This window comes from Thamnophis elegans, chromosome 4 (assembly GCF_009769535.1).
Source record: "Thamnophis elegans isolate rThaEle1 chromosome 4, rThaEle1.pri, whole genome shotgun sequence".
NCBI classification, from domain to species: Eukaryota; Metazoa; Chordata; class Lepidosauria; order Squamata; family Colubridae; genus Thamnophis; species Thamnophis elegans.
Window position 1 is genome coordinate 75,499,910 of NC_045544.1, and position 17,952 is coordinate 75,517,861.

General features: G+C 34.4%; 1 protein-coding gene across 9 annotated transcripts in view; it reads left to right on the forward strand.

Annotated features, from left to right (window-relative positions):
* The window catches only part of BIRC6 (baculoviral IAP repeat containing 6), a 153,109-nt gene extending 137,483 nt beyond the window's left edge, over positions 1-15,626 (forward strand). For all 9 annotated transcript variants that reach the window (XM_032216649.1, XM_032216653.1, XM_032216657.1 and 6 more), the window contains 9 exons: positions 377-587; positions 4,243-4,388; positions 5,312-5,422; positions 6,835-7,052; positions 7,586-7,747; positions 8,193-8,270; positions 8,900-9,088; positions 13,021-13,155; positions 14,944-15,626. In XM_032216649.1, coding sequence (XP_032072540.1) covers positions 377-587; positions 4,243-4,388; positions 5,312-5,422; positions 6,835-7,052; positions 7,586-7,747; positions 8,193-8,270; positions 8,900-9,088; positions 13,021-13,155; positions 14,944-15,123 — 1,430 coding nt within the window. In that variant the 3' untranslated portion in view covers positions 15,124-15,626. The remainder of the gene's footprint in view (positions 1-376; positions 588-4,242; positions 4,389-5,311; positions 5,423-6,834; positions 7,053-7,585; positions 7,748-8,192; positions 8,271-8,899; positions 9,089-13,020; positions 13,156-14,943) is intronic.
* The last annotated feature ends 2,326 nt before the right edge of the window (positions 15,627-17,952 follow it).

The window sequence follows — 17,952 nt, forward strand, 5'->3', positions numbered from 1 at the left end:
TTTATAGCCATGAATTTGGCCAATTCCCCTTTAAATCTATTAAAATTAATGGCTGGTATGATATCTGATGAAGGAAACATAACTGCGTGTTGTAGAAAGAAAACCTTTTTTATTCTTGAATTTATTCTTTTTCTTGAATTTATTTTTTATATTGAAATTGCACTTTTAGATGGTTTCTTTTTATACTTTCAATCTCTATACTGTCTTATGAACTTCTGATTTTACAATTACAGTTGTTCAAAACAACCAAAAACATTTTAATTTTCCTCTTTTTTTCAAGAAACATTTATAAATTGATATTTTTAATAACTAAATAGAATCTAACTCAAATGTAAATAGCTGAAATTTTATTATATTTCTTCCTTTTCTTCACTAGTTTTGGATATGGCAAGGCATGTCCCCCTTTATCGAGCTCTTTTGGAACTTCTCCGAGCCATTGCTTCTTGCACATCTATGGTACCATTGTTGCTTCCCTTGACTGGAGAAAATGGAGAAGAGGAAGAAGAACAGTTAGAATCCCAAGCTTCGGTTGGAACTCTGTTAGCTAAAATGAAGACATGTGTGGATACTTACACTAATCGATTGAGGTATTTCTTGAGATTGATTGATTTTGAGAAATAGCATAATATAAACTACTCCCCAAACAAACGCAAGGGAACCTCCATTTATTTCCATGACTTAGAGCAGAAAATTTTTAAATAAGAACAACTTTGGTTTATTCTTATTTTAAAACAAATTTGGCCCATCAAATTTGGTTTTAATGACTCCTGCTACAAACCCCTATTTCCCATTAGAAAAGAATCTGGGAAGAACATTGCCTCATGTAATAAATCTCAAGCAGTTGAGACTTTTCTCCTTCCAACCATCACTTTTGTTTAAAAGTAGAAATCTCTCATAAAAAACATTTCCAATTTTAGAAGAGCTCTCCACCTAGAGCTTTTTTAAAACCAAGTATGCAAGGGATCAATGCAGTGAAATATAAGGAAACATTAGGAAAAAATGACAAGAAATTTGGCAGTGTTCCAAAACAATTTTCCCCTCAATATTTGAGTCATGGAATTTGTTAGGTATGGAAAACAAAGTTAATGTTATGTACAAAGCAAGATATAATCCAGCATAATATATAGTAATGGGCCGAGATCTGTACCTTGCACATTTATCCAATATTAGATGTGACAAACACACAAAAAAGAGGCATCAGTAAACAAAACTGAACATTTAAGAAGTTCCCTGCATAACTCCAGAAAATTTCTTTTTGTAATCAACAGATACTAGAAATTTTGGATACATTAAAACAATAGTATTTAATAAATTGAGATGACCACACCAAAATTTAGAGTTGATCTGAATTCCAAATCAAGTGAATTGATAGAAGTCAAGACAAAAATTATGAAACCAAATGTAATATTTTAAATAATAGGACTGTACTTCATAGGGACGATAACAATAACAACTGTCTACACCTTCTTAAGCAAATCCATCTTGCTCTAATCTAAGAGCTGATGTCTTGGGATCATGCTGAACATTAAATATTATCTTCATAGTTGGTGGTTCAATTGTATTACAATATTTATCAAGCCACACCTAATTTTTAATTTTTTTAAAAACATAAAAGAATTGGAGAAAAAAAACCCTCCATCTAGATTTTTTTTAAAAAAAAAACTAAGTTGATTCTAAAACAATCAAAACCTGGTGTAAATAGGAATCCTGTGGTGAGTTTTAAATATTTCTCCAATGGCTGGATTTAAATTATGTTCAAAGTTTTCAGCATTGAAAAAAGAATGAAATTGTTGATTCTTGTACGTCCAGACAGTTTCTTACTGTGCTAATATATATGTATTGAATATTGAATATGCAAATAGAAATTTCAACTGAAATTTACTTCATGTTTTACAGCTGAAAATTATACCTTAATTATGAAATTTGGGCAAAAAGAATAAGACCCAAATAAATTCAAATTCATGTTGGACATTCCTAACCTCTTTTTCTTGCATAATGGAACTCATGTAGACATAGGATACGTGTGACATCTTGTCATTGTTCTTCAGAAATAAATAAGTCATTAATGAGTCAAACCTTTCCAAAGAGCATCTTAAATGTTGGAACCCCAACATTAAAGAAAAGAAATGGGAAAGTATCTTTAATAAGAGAACTAAAGAAATAAAATAAATTCCCCAAAAATACAGTAGGAAAAAAAATGAAAAAGTAGTCAGAATCTTTTTCATTGAGAATAGAACAAAATACAAACAGAAAACATTGGGAAAATATTATGAAAAATTATTATAGCAATAATTTGAGTAGAATCTATTAAAACAGAATCTATTAAAAACAGAAAAGTTATTGCATTGACTCTACTGAATTTGAAAATAATGATGATAATGAAGAAAAACATTATTGCCAACAGAAGAACAAATAGGTATATAGAGTATCATAGAAGAGCAGCTTGAATTAAGTTTTAGAATGAAAAGTGTGCAAAAATCTGGGTCAGGAGAAAGAATGTCTTTTAAAAAATTAGTAAGAGCCGAGATAATATAATACAAATAAAATGCAAATTATAATCAGACAATAAAAATAGAAATTAATAATATTAAAAGGAAATATGTTTGCTTGTCCCATGAATTATAAAATAACTAGAAAAAGGGGCAGACAAAAATATATCAGAGCGAGAAGAACAAAATAAATTTATATGTTAAAGCAAGCATTCAGAATAAACAAATATCCAAAATCCAGATTAAGAAAATCAGATCAAATTATCATTCGTATTTCTCCTGACTCCAGATAATAAATAGTTTTACCAGAAAAAGATTTTATGTTGAACAAAATATTATTTGTTATATTGTAGATGAAAGGCAAATTAAAATCTGATAAATAAAAGCAGTAAAAACAAGAAGGAAAGTCACACCCTATTAGTTTTATTGAGTTAAATGACAAGTATAAGTATAATCTTTATTGTCATTGTATTTAAATACAACAAAATTGGTTGAATTAAACATAAAAATAAATGAAGAAAAGTAGTCAAATTAATCAGGTACAAGGTACTCAGAATAAAATTTAAATGCTGTTATTTACACTAATATTCCATACACATGTTTTGAAACGTAGCTTATTCAGCATATTAATTATTGTAGTTTCTGAAATAGATTTTAAACACTTAGTTTGCTAGAATTTAAAGAAGCTTTTATTTATCAGCATTGTCTTGATAGAAAAAAAGAAGGAAAGAAAATTTGGACAGAGAAAAAAGGAAAGAAAATTTGTACACACACACTCACAATCTTCATTTGTTGGGGCTATACAAAGTTTTAGAAAGAGCTGCTTTGCAAAAAAATTAGTACCTATATTTGAAGATTTTAAACAACTTTGTTCTTTGAATACTTAAATTACTGCTTTGAAATCTGTTCCCAGATGTGTTAGTGTATACATAGGCAGACAAACTATTTTGTTTCATTAGCAGTTCGAGCAGAAGTGTGCAATGCATGCACATATGGAAAACTAGGGACAATTTTCACATAGCCTCATAAGCCTTGCAAAAGATGTACCATATTTTTCAGAGTATAAGACGTACCTTTTTTCCTCAAAAAAGAGGCTGAAAATCTGGGTGCATCTTACACATTGAATACAGCATTTTTTTTGCCTCCTGAAACCCTGCCCCTTCACTAAAATGGTCGTGCATAGCTTGTAGGAGACTTTCAGAGAGCTTCTGGGGGCTAGGGAGGACAATTCCCCCCCCCCAGCCTCCAGGAGCACTCTATAAGCTTCTTAATGCCCTTTTTTTTTTGACAAAAAATGGGCCATTTTTTGCTCGTTTTTGACCCCACCCCTCCAGGAACATTCTACAAGCCTCCTAAGGGCTATTCATGCCCTTTTTTGAAAAGAAAAAAAACAGGCATGTTTTTGCAAAAAATGGGCCATTTTGGGGATGTTTGCAGAATGCAAAACCTTTTTTTTTTAATTTGCCTCTTGGTACATTTTATACTCCGCTGCATCTTATACTCTGAAAAATATGGTAGTTTTATTGCTTCAATGTTTTTTTGTTAGAAATGTCCTGTTTATCGATTTCAAGAAAAATGTGGTTTAAATTATACATATTAAATTTTATTTTTATTTTATGGTTTCCTCATTTGAAAGTCACACACCTGGTTAACCTTTCAAGGCATTATATTTAAGGCATGTTTTGTAAATATTTTCACTTCTATTAAAGGTTTTCTTTTTTTAAATCTTGTCCAATTTTGACCTATTCTGTAGATCAAAAAAAGACAAGTCAAAACCTGGAGTAAAGTCAGAGACTTCAGATCAGGAACCCGAGGGGCTGACTCTTTTGGTGCCAGATATTCAAAGGACTGCTGAAATTGTTTACGCTGCAACAACAAGTTTGCGTCAAGCTAATCAAGGTAAATGAGCATGAATTTTTGCATTTTATCTTTTAGCAGTATACAAATTCTCCACAAGACTGAGGTAATAATGAGTTCAGAAATGGAAAACCTTAAAAAAAACTATGGACAAGTAGATAAAAAATAAAATGCAATCATTTTAAAATGTTTTTTTAAATTATCAAATGTTAACTAATGTATAAGTTATACCTGGGCAAGAACTTTTTCATTCTTCCTGAGACATAGAAAAATGAAACTTTATCCCAAGTTATTTTGCATACATGTCTCAGGTGTGGAAGATCAAGGTCACACATGAAGTTCCAGTTAAACTGATTTATTGCTTGTGCACAGGATTCTAGGATTCCATTAGCATTATTGTGGTGCTAGATGAGGGTCAAGGGAATTCAAGAAAGATGGGAATTAAGAAAGGTCTGTTTGGTGTCCATTTGTAGCAATGTAAAGACTCTAGGCCGGGGGTGTCAAACTGGCAGCCCATGGATTGGATGTGTAACACGCAGGCCATCCCCACACCAGCTCTGCGAAAGGGAAAACATTGTGATACGTCACATGACGCCACGAGTTTGACACCTGTGCTCTAGGCTGATTCCTTTTGACTCCACCCCCAGGCCGAGCCACTCACTTTACACACATACTTCTTTCTTCCATCTGGACTACTTTGCTAGAGACTACAATATCCATCAAAGAAGACTATGCTATTAATACAAAGCTACTGAAGCTTTTATTCATGGTGCTTTTGCTTCTCCTTAGAAATTCCTGTGACAGAGATAGAATAGGACCAAGCACAAAGTTGGAACCAAAGAAATACCATTATGTTTGACTTTAGGACCATCAGCATAGTGTCTTCTGAATTTTGCAGTAAATAAATACTATTGATAACTTTAACAGTACTTTATTGTTATGTTTTGTTGTAACCATTACAACAGAGAGAAAATTGGCTGAATCCTCTAAAAAAGCCGCAATGAAACCCAAGCCATTGTCAATTTTAAGATCTCTTGAAGAGAAATATGTAGCTGTAATGAAAAAACTCCAGTTTGGTAAGTATATTACTTACTAAATGCTATAATCTATATTATAGCATTTAAAAAAATCCTAAAGGCATCTTTGTAGCTTTTGTTGTTTTGTGGTTTAATTTGAAACACATTTTTAATGGTGTACCTATATGAAAGATTGAGAAAAGTGATATTTTTACTACTCCTTTGTAGTCCTTTCAGAATGTGTTATATACAACCATCCAAAACTCCTACCCCCAAAGATGCATATAAGTTAAAATTTGCCATTTATTTTTATTTTTTTGCCAAAATTCTGGATATAGTTACCTGAAATTTAGTACAAATTTAGTACTTGTAATGGAGTGCGAGAAAACCAGGAGCGCTAGCAAAACTGTCAAGGGAAATGCAACTTTGACAAATAAATTTGAAATAAGCAAGAAAAATAACATATATTTTGGGAGACATTTCCAAGAATAAATGTTAGTGAGGCAGAAAACAGTGTCATAGTTTGAGGAAAACTATTGCTATTTTATGCTTTTTGCATTATTTATTATTTTGATTACTGGTTTTGTTTTACTTTGTTTCTATTTTTTAATTGTTAGCTGCCCAGAGTCATGTATATAGGATGGGCAACCATATAAAGCATGTTTGTGTGACACACACACAGACACAGAGAGAGAAAGAGAATGGGTGTTAGTCCCTTCTCCGGACGGTGGAGACAGCAGCCAGGATGGGTTGTCTCTGTCCAGTGACCAATAGGACTGAGTCTACACCTGGTGACATCACTGGTACCGCTGGTGACTCTCCCAGCTTTAGACTCAGTCCGATTAGGACTGGACACATAATTTGTCTTTCTTCCAAGTTAGCTGCCCAAAGTCAAATATGGGCAGCCATATAAAGTGTGTTTGTGTGACACACAGACACACACAAACACACACAGAGGGAATTGATGGCAAATAATCAATGTTGGACACTTGTTTCGTTCTACTTTGGAGGGAACAGGAAGAATTTGTTAAGGAAAAACTAGCACAGTTAATACTTACAAGAGAGGAGTATGTCTTTATTTCCTGCTTATGAGCACCAATAGGCATCAGATTGGCCACTGTGAGAAAAGTTCTGGACTAAGGAGTGTCTTGCCCTAAACCAGGAGAGCTATCCTTGTTCTTAAACTTAACGTGATAATTTACTCACCTTCTCCTATAATTAATGTTATTGTATCACTACTGTTGTGTTCTGGAAGAATATATAGGTAGAATAACTTCACAGTTTTAGATTACACAATATGCAGAGGTAGTGTAGATGTGAACTCGGGAAATTTGGACTGACATTTTAATCTTTTAGAACTGTTTTGTGAAAATATTTTTATTTACTGATTTGTTTTTATTAAATTTAATTATTTTATCCAGTTAAAATACAGTTTTGCTCTCCTAAGTAAGAATGTAACGCTTTTTTTTTAGATACTTTTGAGATGGTTTCTGAAGATGATGATGGGAAACTTGTGTTTAAAGTAAATTACCACTACATGTCTCAGGTGAAAAATGCCACTGATGCAAACAGTGCTGCTAGAGCCCGACGTCTTGCTCAAGAAGCTGTAACACTTTCTACATCACTGCCACTTTCTTCATCATCCAGTGTTTTTGTCCGCTGTGATGAGGAGAGACTAGATATCATGAAGGTAAAGCCAGACATATATCCATTATGCTAGTTAAATAATATTGTTACTTATTTTGTGGAATTCATTGGACCTGGGAAGTGGCAAGGGGCAAATTAGGCCACTACTTCTATACATCTCTTTCCCACCTGATAGAATTTGATAGTTCAGTTCACTTTTCAAGTCTAGTTTTTAAGTTCTTGTGAGAACAGGTTTGCCAGATGCTGTCTCCTAAATTTATTTTAGTTTTATAAATGGAAAGATGACAGAAGAGTAAAAAGGAAACAGGAGAGACAAGTCATTGAAATACAAAAACAGTGATAAGTGAAAACTCTAGGGAATATCATTAGCTGCAGGTAAAAGAGGTTTTGCCCATCTATTTGGGAGAAAGAAGCCAAAGAGCCATTCAGGTGTAAGAGTAAAGGTAAATTTAGTCAAAGACTATTGCTTGAAATAGTAAATTAGCTAATTAACCAGTTGTAATTTCCGTGGCAATTTGTATTGTGATCTAGTTTCCTTTGATTCTTAAGGATAATTTAATTTAACTTTTTCAAAAGGTTTTGATAACTGGCCCAGCAGACACACCTTATGCAAATGGCTGTTTTGAATTTGATGTGTATTTTCCACAAGACTATCCTAATTCACCTCCACTTGTCAATCTGGAAACAACTGGCGGACACAGCGTGAGATTCAATCCAAACCTATACAATGATGGCAAGGTAAATGGTTGGTCAAACTCATTGCAGACCAGTGTGATGACAGCAGATCTTCTGGTCATCCTTGGTGAAGTTGGGATCTACAGTTTTAATTTAGAAGGGTGAAAATATACTAATATCACAATTTGCTTTGTGTAAAATAAAATACTGTTTCCTGGCAAAGCCCCATAAAATACTATTAAGATTATATGTATATTTATATATTCAGATCCACTAATAAGTAGAAACCAGCTTCTGTATATTGACTGTATTTCTGAATTCAGTGTACAAGATCAGAATTTATTTTCAGTCAAAGATCATGATGATGGGTTTTATAATATACCAGTCACCCCTTGAAGACAGGAAGACACATTTCTTAAATTATACAACACTCATCAGCTTTGGACAGGTAGCATTTATGAATCCTATAGGATTGGAGTCCTAAATGGTTCAAAATCTTTATTTTCAGGTTTGTTTAAGTATACTCAATACCTGGCATGGAAGACCAGAAGAGAAGTGGAATCCCCAGACATCAAGCTTTTTACAAGTATGTAACTTTTTCTTCATTAGTGTATATAAGTCATGATGTTGCAATACAAACCCTACAACATTAGCACCTAGTGTCAGAAAGCAAGTATATCACTGCATGAATATTTTCATTTTTCCATCATTGCATCTAGCCACAGATGCCTTGAAATCAAGCTGGTAAGCAGAGTATTTGCATTAAGATGGTTAAATATAAGTGCTTTATTACAAAATTTATGTTACTCATGTCCACCATAAACATATTTAGCCATGGTTTGCAGTAGGTTGTCAAACAGCATATGGAAGACTATATGGATGAACAAGAAAACTTTTATTGAATTGTACCACAAAATATTTAATCATGTAATTGTTTTATGTTAAGAAATAAAATGGAAATGGATCTATATTGACAAGAAAAAAGTGGCAAAAACACAAGCAAAGTGAACAGAATCAACTGTTTTGTGAGCCTTTTAAAAACATTTTTAAAGGCACACTATCACTTTTTAAGATGTTATATACAAGCACTTAAACTGAACAGAGTATCATTTTGTTAACATGAATCGATTCCTGCAAAGGGGAAAGTTTCAATTGTTTTTATGTTTTCATTAATAACTGTTGGCCTACATAAAACCTTTCTTTTTCTTTCTTTAGGTACTGGTCTCTGTGCAATCGCTCATTTTAGTTGCGGAGCCCTATTTCAATGAACCAGGCTACGAAAGATCTAGAGGAACTCCAAGTGGCACACAGAGTTCCAGAGAATATGATGGAAATATACGGCAAGCAACAGTTAAATGGGCAATGCTTGAACAAATCAGAAATCCTTCCCCATGTTTTAAAGAGGTTTGTGTTTGTGGTTTTCTAGGCGATCTAACGGTTGTAAATCTAATGGTCTTCTATTGCCCCATAATGTAACCTAGCTAAGGATATGACCTAAAATATGTGTTTATCATGGAGATAAGGTACATAGATTAAGAAGTCATTGTTCTATTTCTCACACACTACTCAACTAAATGCCTTTGCTAAGCCTACCAGTCATACTTTTCTTGTTGTTCCTCAAGAAGTAGTATTCAGTCAGTCAGCAGGGTAGGGAATAGGCCCAAAACCTAAGGGAACCTAACAGGACAAGAAGTAGACCCAAAACCTGCAAGGACGCATTGAGGCAGGATGGAGGGGGTGGGGTTGCTGCTGTGTCTCTGGGGTGTTTCAGGCAGGTTTGTAAGTCCCTTTGCAGAGAACCATAATAATTTTGAATGCTCTTTACATTGAGAATTACCTGTATATTGATGTGTGAATTTACTAAAATTTTATTTTTCATAGTAATACACAGCTCTTTCATTTTCCCTACAAGAGTAATTGCTCACAAAGAAAAGTACTAAGTACTAAAAATAGTTCTGCAAATTTCTCATACATAAAGTGAATATACTAATTGTGGGGATGCCAATTATTTGTAAAGATCTGTTTAAAGAACTAGCTATTCTCCCAGGGCTTGGGGATGGATAGATGTGGAATCCTCAGCTTGTAGATATTTGTATATATACTATATTCTTTGGATGGATGGCAATTAGGTGTGTGTGTGTGTGTGTGTGTGTGTGTGTGTGTGTGCACATGTGTTTGTGTGTATGTGTGTGTGTAATGTATGGTGTATTCTTTGGATGGATTCAGTTTTGTTTTCTTATATGTATTACGTATTTTTATTTTTTATCTTGTTGCTTGTTTTTATATTGTGAGCTAACCAGAGTCATTTTGCAGTCAGGCAACGTATAAATCTAAATAAATAAATTATATCATTGCCAGCAATTTATATCATTTCTGCAATGACCTTATTTGTACAATTGAAAAACATGTACATTTGAAAAATTGAATCACAGATATAATATTTCTTCCTGCAAATGTAACATTTTTTTTTAATCATCTTATGGAGAAACATATTTTAAATTAACAACACTATTTTTTTTTCATTTTATTTGATTGCTCGGTATCCCATATCAAATTATGCATATGAGTTTAGAGGACATCCTAAAGAAATAATACATTCAAAGAAAGCAATAGTTAAAGGTAAAAGTTCCACTCACACATATGTGTTAGTCATTCCCGACACTAGGGGGTGGTGCTCAACTCCGTTTCAAAGCCTAAGAGCCAACACTGTCCAAAGACGTTTCTGTGGTCATGGGGCTGGCATGACTAAACACCGAAGGCGTGTGGAACACTGTTACCTTCCCACCAAAGGTGTTTCCTATTTTCCTACTTGCATTTTTATATGCTTTCGAACTGCTAGGTTAGCAGAAGCTAGGACATGTAACAGGAGCTCACTCCGTTGTGCAGCACTAGGGATTCGAACCACCAAACCTTTCTGCCAACTTTTCAGAAAGAAAGCAATAGGAATATGTTGTTTTTTGAAATTAGGTGACCAAATATGTTTTTGCTAAACAAAGTAAGAATTAAATCCTTCACTTCCATGAAGTTTCCTCTGCACTATACTTGCTTAGTTGGGAGTAGCATTCCTAAAGCATTTGCAATTGTAGAAGTTAACAGTAGAAACTGAATTACTGATTTATAATTAAAACAATGGTGAACTGAACATTTCACAGAAAAGGGCTTTGATACTTAAAATATAATGAAAACAAGCCAGACCACTAACTTCCACTTTTTAAGGCTATGAAATGTTTAAGACAATTCTAATGAAATACATAGTTGGCTCCTGTTCTCCTCTCATTATCTCTACATTTCTTTACTTACTGCCAAACTTCGAAGTGACCTTGCAAGCGTCCATTTGGAGCCAAAATAAATCATGCATAGCCCTGGCCTTGTTTTAAGATTATATATGTGGCTCTCTCTTGGTCATATTACCCCCACTATTGTAATATATTAGTGCTTACTTAACTCCTTGTGATTTTTGTTTCTGACATAGTATATATAGTAGGTACTGTTGCCAAGTATTTTTTGCAAAATTTTCTAAAGTATTGTGTGCAGTTAATAGATATATCTATTTGCATATTTTACTGCAAAATCCTAATGGGTTTTGGTCTCTTGGAATGAAATTTGCCCAATAGTAGCATTAAATTAACTTAATAGAAACATAAATAGATCAGTGCATAGAGTACCCACATGCCTTCAATTGTATTTAAGGCTTGACAATTGTACCGCAAAACTACATGTTCCAAAACCTTCCCATTTTCATAGCAAATTTTCTTATATTTTTTTGTAATCTTAACCAATCGTAAATAATATTCAGAGAGGTTATTTTTACACCATGAATAACTTTAACTGTAATTAAAGCCAGTAGGAGTTATATTTGGGTTTCTTTCTTTACTTATTTATTTAATTATTTTATATTGTATGACCAACCAACTATCAGATTGGGACTTTGGGTGAATAACATAGAATTAAAACCAAATAAAACACTAACAAAAGTAAAAACAATTGAATAATAATAGAAAGATAATTTCATATCGATCATTGCATTTCTATCTTAATTCTGAGGCACCAGGAGCTATCATGATAAATCAGAATAGAAGCATAAGATATAGTTTATAAATGCAAGGTTTTTTCATGTAATTGATTATCAAGATTTTATATATTACATGTAGAATAAGTGTCTAAGTTTACTTCACGCTCCTAGTTAAATGTTAAGATTAAATTAATTTTAATTTTAAAAAAAATAAAATTAAAAAAAATTAATTTGATAAGCACTAAATTTAATTTATTGCATGGAATTCAATAAAGAACTCCTTTCCTTTCACTTCTTTAAAATCCTCTCAGTTGAATGGCTGGTAAACTGGAAAAAAAAAGCTCATGATTCAACATATTAAAATCCATTTAACAATTGTTTAATATAATAAAACTTTAACAACAGATTAAAATGCAGACAATGTATCTAAGAACAGGAGTTTGAGCACAAGGAAGTCTACTCATTATGGAGTTTTTAATTATTTATTTATATCCCATCTTTATTATTTTTGCAAGTAACTCAAGGTGACAACCATATATAACACACCTTCCACCTCCTACTTTCCCCACTGCAATAATCCTGTGAAGTGAGTCAGGTTAAAAAAAAGTGACCGGCCCAAGATCACCCAGGTGACTTTCATGATTAAGGAAGGACTTGAACTCACGGTCTCTTGCTTTCTAGGTCTTAACCACTAGACCAAACTGATTTTTGTTGACCCAAAAAAATAAAAGATCCAGCCACACAGTTGTTCTCCCTCCACCCCTTGTGAGAATAAATTTGCACCAGCATCCATTGATCTCAGAGATACTCAGATATTGAAAGTCATATAGGTCAAATTGGTAAATAAATAATATTCTGAGATACTCCGGTTCATATATGGTAAACTCACACCTTTTGAAAATTGCTAAACAAAACAAATGTGAATAGTGTGCCAAATTATATTTTCATAACTGAAAACAATAGCATTTGTTCTTATCTCATAAGATAAGACTTACTATAAGTTTATATAAGAATTTTTTTGATTAATGAAATTAGTCAAACCAATTAGATAAATCACTTTAATTATTTAATTCAATTCTCAAGATTGTTACAGAGCTATTAACTAATTTCCTATTTAGATAGTTGTTTATATCAAAAAACATTTCTCATACCAAACAGAGTCTATCGGCGGTGCTTTAAAGCAACCATATCTTTTCCTACTACATTTGCCTGATGAACTTAGAAAATGAAATAGTTCCTTCCATGTTCATGAACATCAGAAGCATTGTGAAAGTGTAAATTAATAGCTAATTCTTATTTCTGCTCCTATTCTTTTTTTTAATAGGTTATACATAAACACTTCTACTTGAAGAGGATAGAGATAATGGCTCAGTGTGAGGAGTGGATAGCAGATATACAGCAGTACAGCAGCGATAAACGGGTAGGCAGAACTATGTCTCATCACGCTGCAGCTCTAAAGGTAAGAAGCTAAAATATGCATTCATGGCTATCTTCAAAAGTGAGTGAGTGAGTGAAAATATTAAAGTAGGAAGTTCCTTAAAAATTACACCTTGTGCATATTAAAACTGTTGTCAGATTGAATTGTTTTCATTGTCTTTTTTCTTCTTTCTTTTGCATTGGAAAACATTGTAAAATATCAGTTAAATTGCACATTCCTTCTCTAAACCAGACCCTTCTCTATTCAAGTTGTTCCTGTCATTTATCTTTATGAATTGGCTATTATAGTCTTAAAGCAGCTCCATGTTGCCTTTTCCTCTCTCCCAATAGTTATTAATAATGCTGAAGATCAATAGGAAGATATGTTTTATTTGAAATTGAACGTCACTTAAAACCCAATGATTTTCAATGTCATTTCACATACTTAGCTGGAGGTAACAAAAATCAAGTGAAATGCCTGTGTTCCTGAATCATCATCATACAGTTCAAGATGTAGTTTTTAGGGTTAATGAATCCAACTTTGCTTACTTGTACCCAAAAGGTATAGGGCATTTGCAGATGTGTAATATTCTGCAAGCTGTCTAAAATATAAACTTTAATTCTAAACTGCACAATTCTTTTACTTATCACAACTGCTGAAATATAACACATGAAATAAACTAAAAATGAATTTATCAGATTAATAAAATTCTTCTTTGTGATTGTTGTGATTTACAGACATGGGTAATATGTCTGCCTGGAGTTCATTCAGAATTTGCTGGAGCTAACATAATTTCTTGGGGGAGAAAAATATGCCTAGGCACAGCTGTCATTGAATTCCTTCAATATATGTTTGCACAACAGTGATTTTATATTAATTCTTAGACCTTGTTGGTTCTTCTGAATTCTTTATTCTTTCCATCTTGTTCTATTTTATTCAGTGTGAATATATTTTAATTTATTCACTGTCCATTCTGCTCGTAAGGGGTTTTAAGATGCAATCTGTTCCTCCTTGTTCAGTCACCTTTCTAGATTTAGCCTTCATTCTTCAAGGATTAGTGAAACTACAGCATATTGGGCAAAATCTTTGAAGTTTCACTTTTCCTCCACAAAGACCAACCTTCATTTCTTCCTTTACTTTCCAGCCTTCCTCCTTCCTAGCCTATTGAAAAACATTTCATTTGATTTGCCCACTGCTACTCCAGACCCTATTTGGAATTTTCCTAGTTCTCCCCACATTAATGTTGAAGCATTTTAAAATAATGATCACTTCCTTTTATGGAAAATGGTATTTTTAATAGGAGTAATTTTGGCTTGCTGGATAAGAGAACCTGCCTTCACTTTTCAAGAACGAAGTACAGTAATTCTTCACCCAAATATCCCTTTGATCTTGAGCTTTTGTTTCTGTATCCCATTTCCAACAAGTGATTACTTTTTTTAAATTCCTGCTTTCTATTTTCATTTCAGTGTCACACAGGCATTTCCAGCTTTTCAAGGCCCATCCTGGAGTTAGGTCCTTTTTTATTAGTGTTTTCCAAGTAGATAGTTGCAGAAGCCCACTAGTGAATGCATTAGCTAAACACCACTGCCCTCTTCAGATCCATGATCACCTTATAAGAATTTAATCCATGTGTTGGGCCTTTCTGTGTGGAATTTTTTTTCTGACATATGTAGGGCAGCTACTACTCCCCATATTTTTATTTTATTTTATCAACAGTATAAACCTTGGCTATTATCACCATATGAAGTGTATAATGGTTTTATTGTAATGGGGACTCAAACTCAAACTGCTGTGAAAGAGAACCTTTCCTATCTATGTTTCTGTGTACAGCGTCACACAGCTCAGCTGAGGGAAGAGCTTCAGAAACTCCCCTGCCCTGAAGGCTTGGATCCAGATGTGGATGATCCTGACGAGAGATGCAGTGCCATGACTAGTATTGAGGACACTCTCTTACACGAGCAAGTCAAACCAAGCAGCAGTAAAGACCTCCCAAGTGACTTCAAATTATGAGCTATGTTGACATGGACTTGATAGACACACAAGGCTTTGAAGCACAAGCCAAATATGTCAATATTTGTATCTAAGAAGCTAATTATGTAATAGGTAAAGAAATTGAAACTCTAATATGCCCTTCAGGATATACAGTTTAATTCAAGATGATCTTTTATTTACCTGTACAAGAGTGTAAACTTTTTTGTGCTTTTATTTTCCAATTGTGAGAACCACTGATTGGTATGTTTAAAAGTTATGTATACAAGAATGGATAAATCACTGTTATATAAGGGAAGCTACCTTAGGAAAGAATGTTTACTGAATGTTTATTATTTTTTTTTTACTTGTAGAGTGAGGGCAGTTGTAACAGAATATATATTGGTCATTCTTACAGCTACTATTTAAAGTCAGACAGTTTTCACTGAATTTGATAGATTTTACGTTTGGCCATATCTCCATTCTCATATTTGATTTCTAAAGAGAACCTTCTGTATACTTCAATAAAGATCAAATGGACATGCTCCGTCTTATGATTTACTGGTACCTTTTTTAATAATCTTGCCATGAATACATTATAGTTGGAGACTTGCACTTGTATGACTGAATTTATTACAGTCAACATATTTAATTTTATGCTTAACTAATTCTAAAATGCAGTTGAAATAAATGCACATGGTTTTACCTCAGCCAAAATGTGGACTACTGAATTAATCTTTTTTAAATTTTTATTAATAACTCAGTGATATTTACTCAAACAGACAAAATATTTCTCACAATAGAAGAGAAGAATTTTGAAGATTTCTTGCCCATTATTAAAAGGTATTTTTAAAAACGGGATTATGATTTCAAATTAAGCAAAAAATACTTGTTGAATATTTAGAAATATTTTCTCAAATATTTCATTTGAGAGGTTTACAAATTGCCCTGGGTTAGATGATTGCGCTGTCCTGTCATCTATTTTCCAAATATTAATTTCAATATGGTGAGAGTATTTTTGTAATCAGATGGTACAAAGCTAATAGATTACTAGATTCAATATGTGTAACATTTGACAATACAGAAGGAGAGTTATATTTGCAAGTAGAAACAGATTTACAAATACTTGTTGGCAATGTTTTATTTATTAATACTATCCCCATCTTCCCAAAATAAGATGTATTTCAGATTAAGCACCTCCTGTTGATGTGTCCTATGGCAGAGATGAAAACATTTTTCAAAGCTTTAAAACCAAGCTGTGATTGCAACAAAGGAGATGTAATAATAGCAACAGTCTTGGTTTCACACCATCATAAATGCAGTCACACATAAACACACCACAATCAATAGCTTTTCTACAATGTTCGTTCTTAGTATTAGGTACTAACTTCTTACTTTCGTTTGTGGAAAGAGAGCACTATAAATGAATAGTGAAACTTTATATATTGCCTGAAAAGTTTGAGAGTTTGAGAGTTTATTAACATTTATAGGCTGCCCTTTTCCCTGGGGGGGACTCAGGGCGGCTTACATAAAATCAGGAGGGGGGGAATACAAACAATGACGTAGACACACATAGAGTAAAAATAATGAGCAACATTCATTCATCATTCGGGAGGGGCGGCTATCTTTGTCCCCAGGCCTGACGGGCTAGCCAGGTCTTGAGGGCTATGCGGAAGGCCTGGACGGTGGTGAGGGTACGAATCTCCACGGGGAGCTCGTTCCAAAGGGTCGGAGCTACTACTGAAAAGGCTCTCCTCCTTGTAGTTGCCAGCCGGCACTGGCTGGCAGATGGAATTCGGAGGAGGCCCAATCTGTGAGATCTAATTGGTCGCAGGGAGGTAATTGGCAGAAGGCGGTCTCTCAAGTACGCAGATCCACTACCATGAAGGGCTTTATGGGTGACTAGTAGCACCTTGAAGCGCACCCGGAGATCGACAGGGCAGCTCGCGGAGGATAGGTGTGTGGGTGAACCGAGCTGCACCCACGATCACTCGCGCGGCCGCGTTCTGGACTAGCTGAAGTCGCCGGATGCTCTTCAAGGGCAGCCCCATGTAGAGCACATTGCAGTATTCCAGCCTAGAGGTCACAAGGGCCCGAGTGACTGTTGTGAGAGCCTCCCGATTCAGGTAGGGCCGCAACTGGCGCACCAGGCGAACCTGGGCAAATGCCCCCCTGGTCACAGCCGTCAGGTGGTGATCAAAGGATAGCTGTGGATCCAGGAGGACTCCCAAAAGTGAATTCTTCATCAAAATTTTGGTGCTTGCCCTTACTCAGAATGAATTTTGTCCTAATGTCATGTTAGCCATTGTTAGCCACATAACATTATTTGAACACAGGGCAACATTTCCTGCCTTTACTTTGGTAACATGATTGTCACATTTCTTCACGATTGGTGGAGACAGCAGTCAGATAGGTTTAACTCCATTCAGTAACCAATAGAGCTGAGTCTACAGTTTATAAAACTATCCCCCGTGCTGCTCCTCCCCAGCTTTAGTTGATTTTCTCTGACTAATTTGTTCTTAATTACTAATTGGCTATTGCTAAAAATTTAATAATTCACCCTCTGCCATCCTTAAGACCTTGCAGGCAGAGGGAGTGCTCAAATTCAACAAAGGGCTTTGCCCCACGTTGCGGAGCCAGCTGCGCGGCTCGGAAAGCCGTTTTAAAACGTTGGAGGCTCCTATTAGGCAGCAGAGAGGCTCCGATCCTTCTATTTCAATTCGGACTGCTGGCAATTGCCCCGGTGGAAACTCTGCAACCTCTGTCAGAAGCACAGTGCAGTGGCTGCAAAGCCCTTAGAAGGATCACTGACTGGTTCCCTCAGAAATTGCAGCGGACACCATTTTAAGCCAGCAGAAAGTATGAGGCACT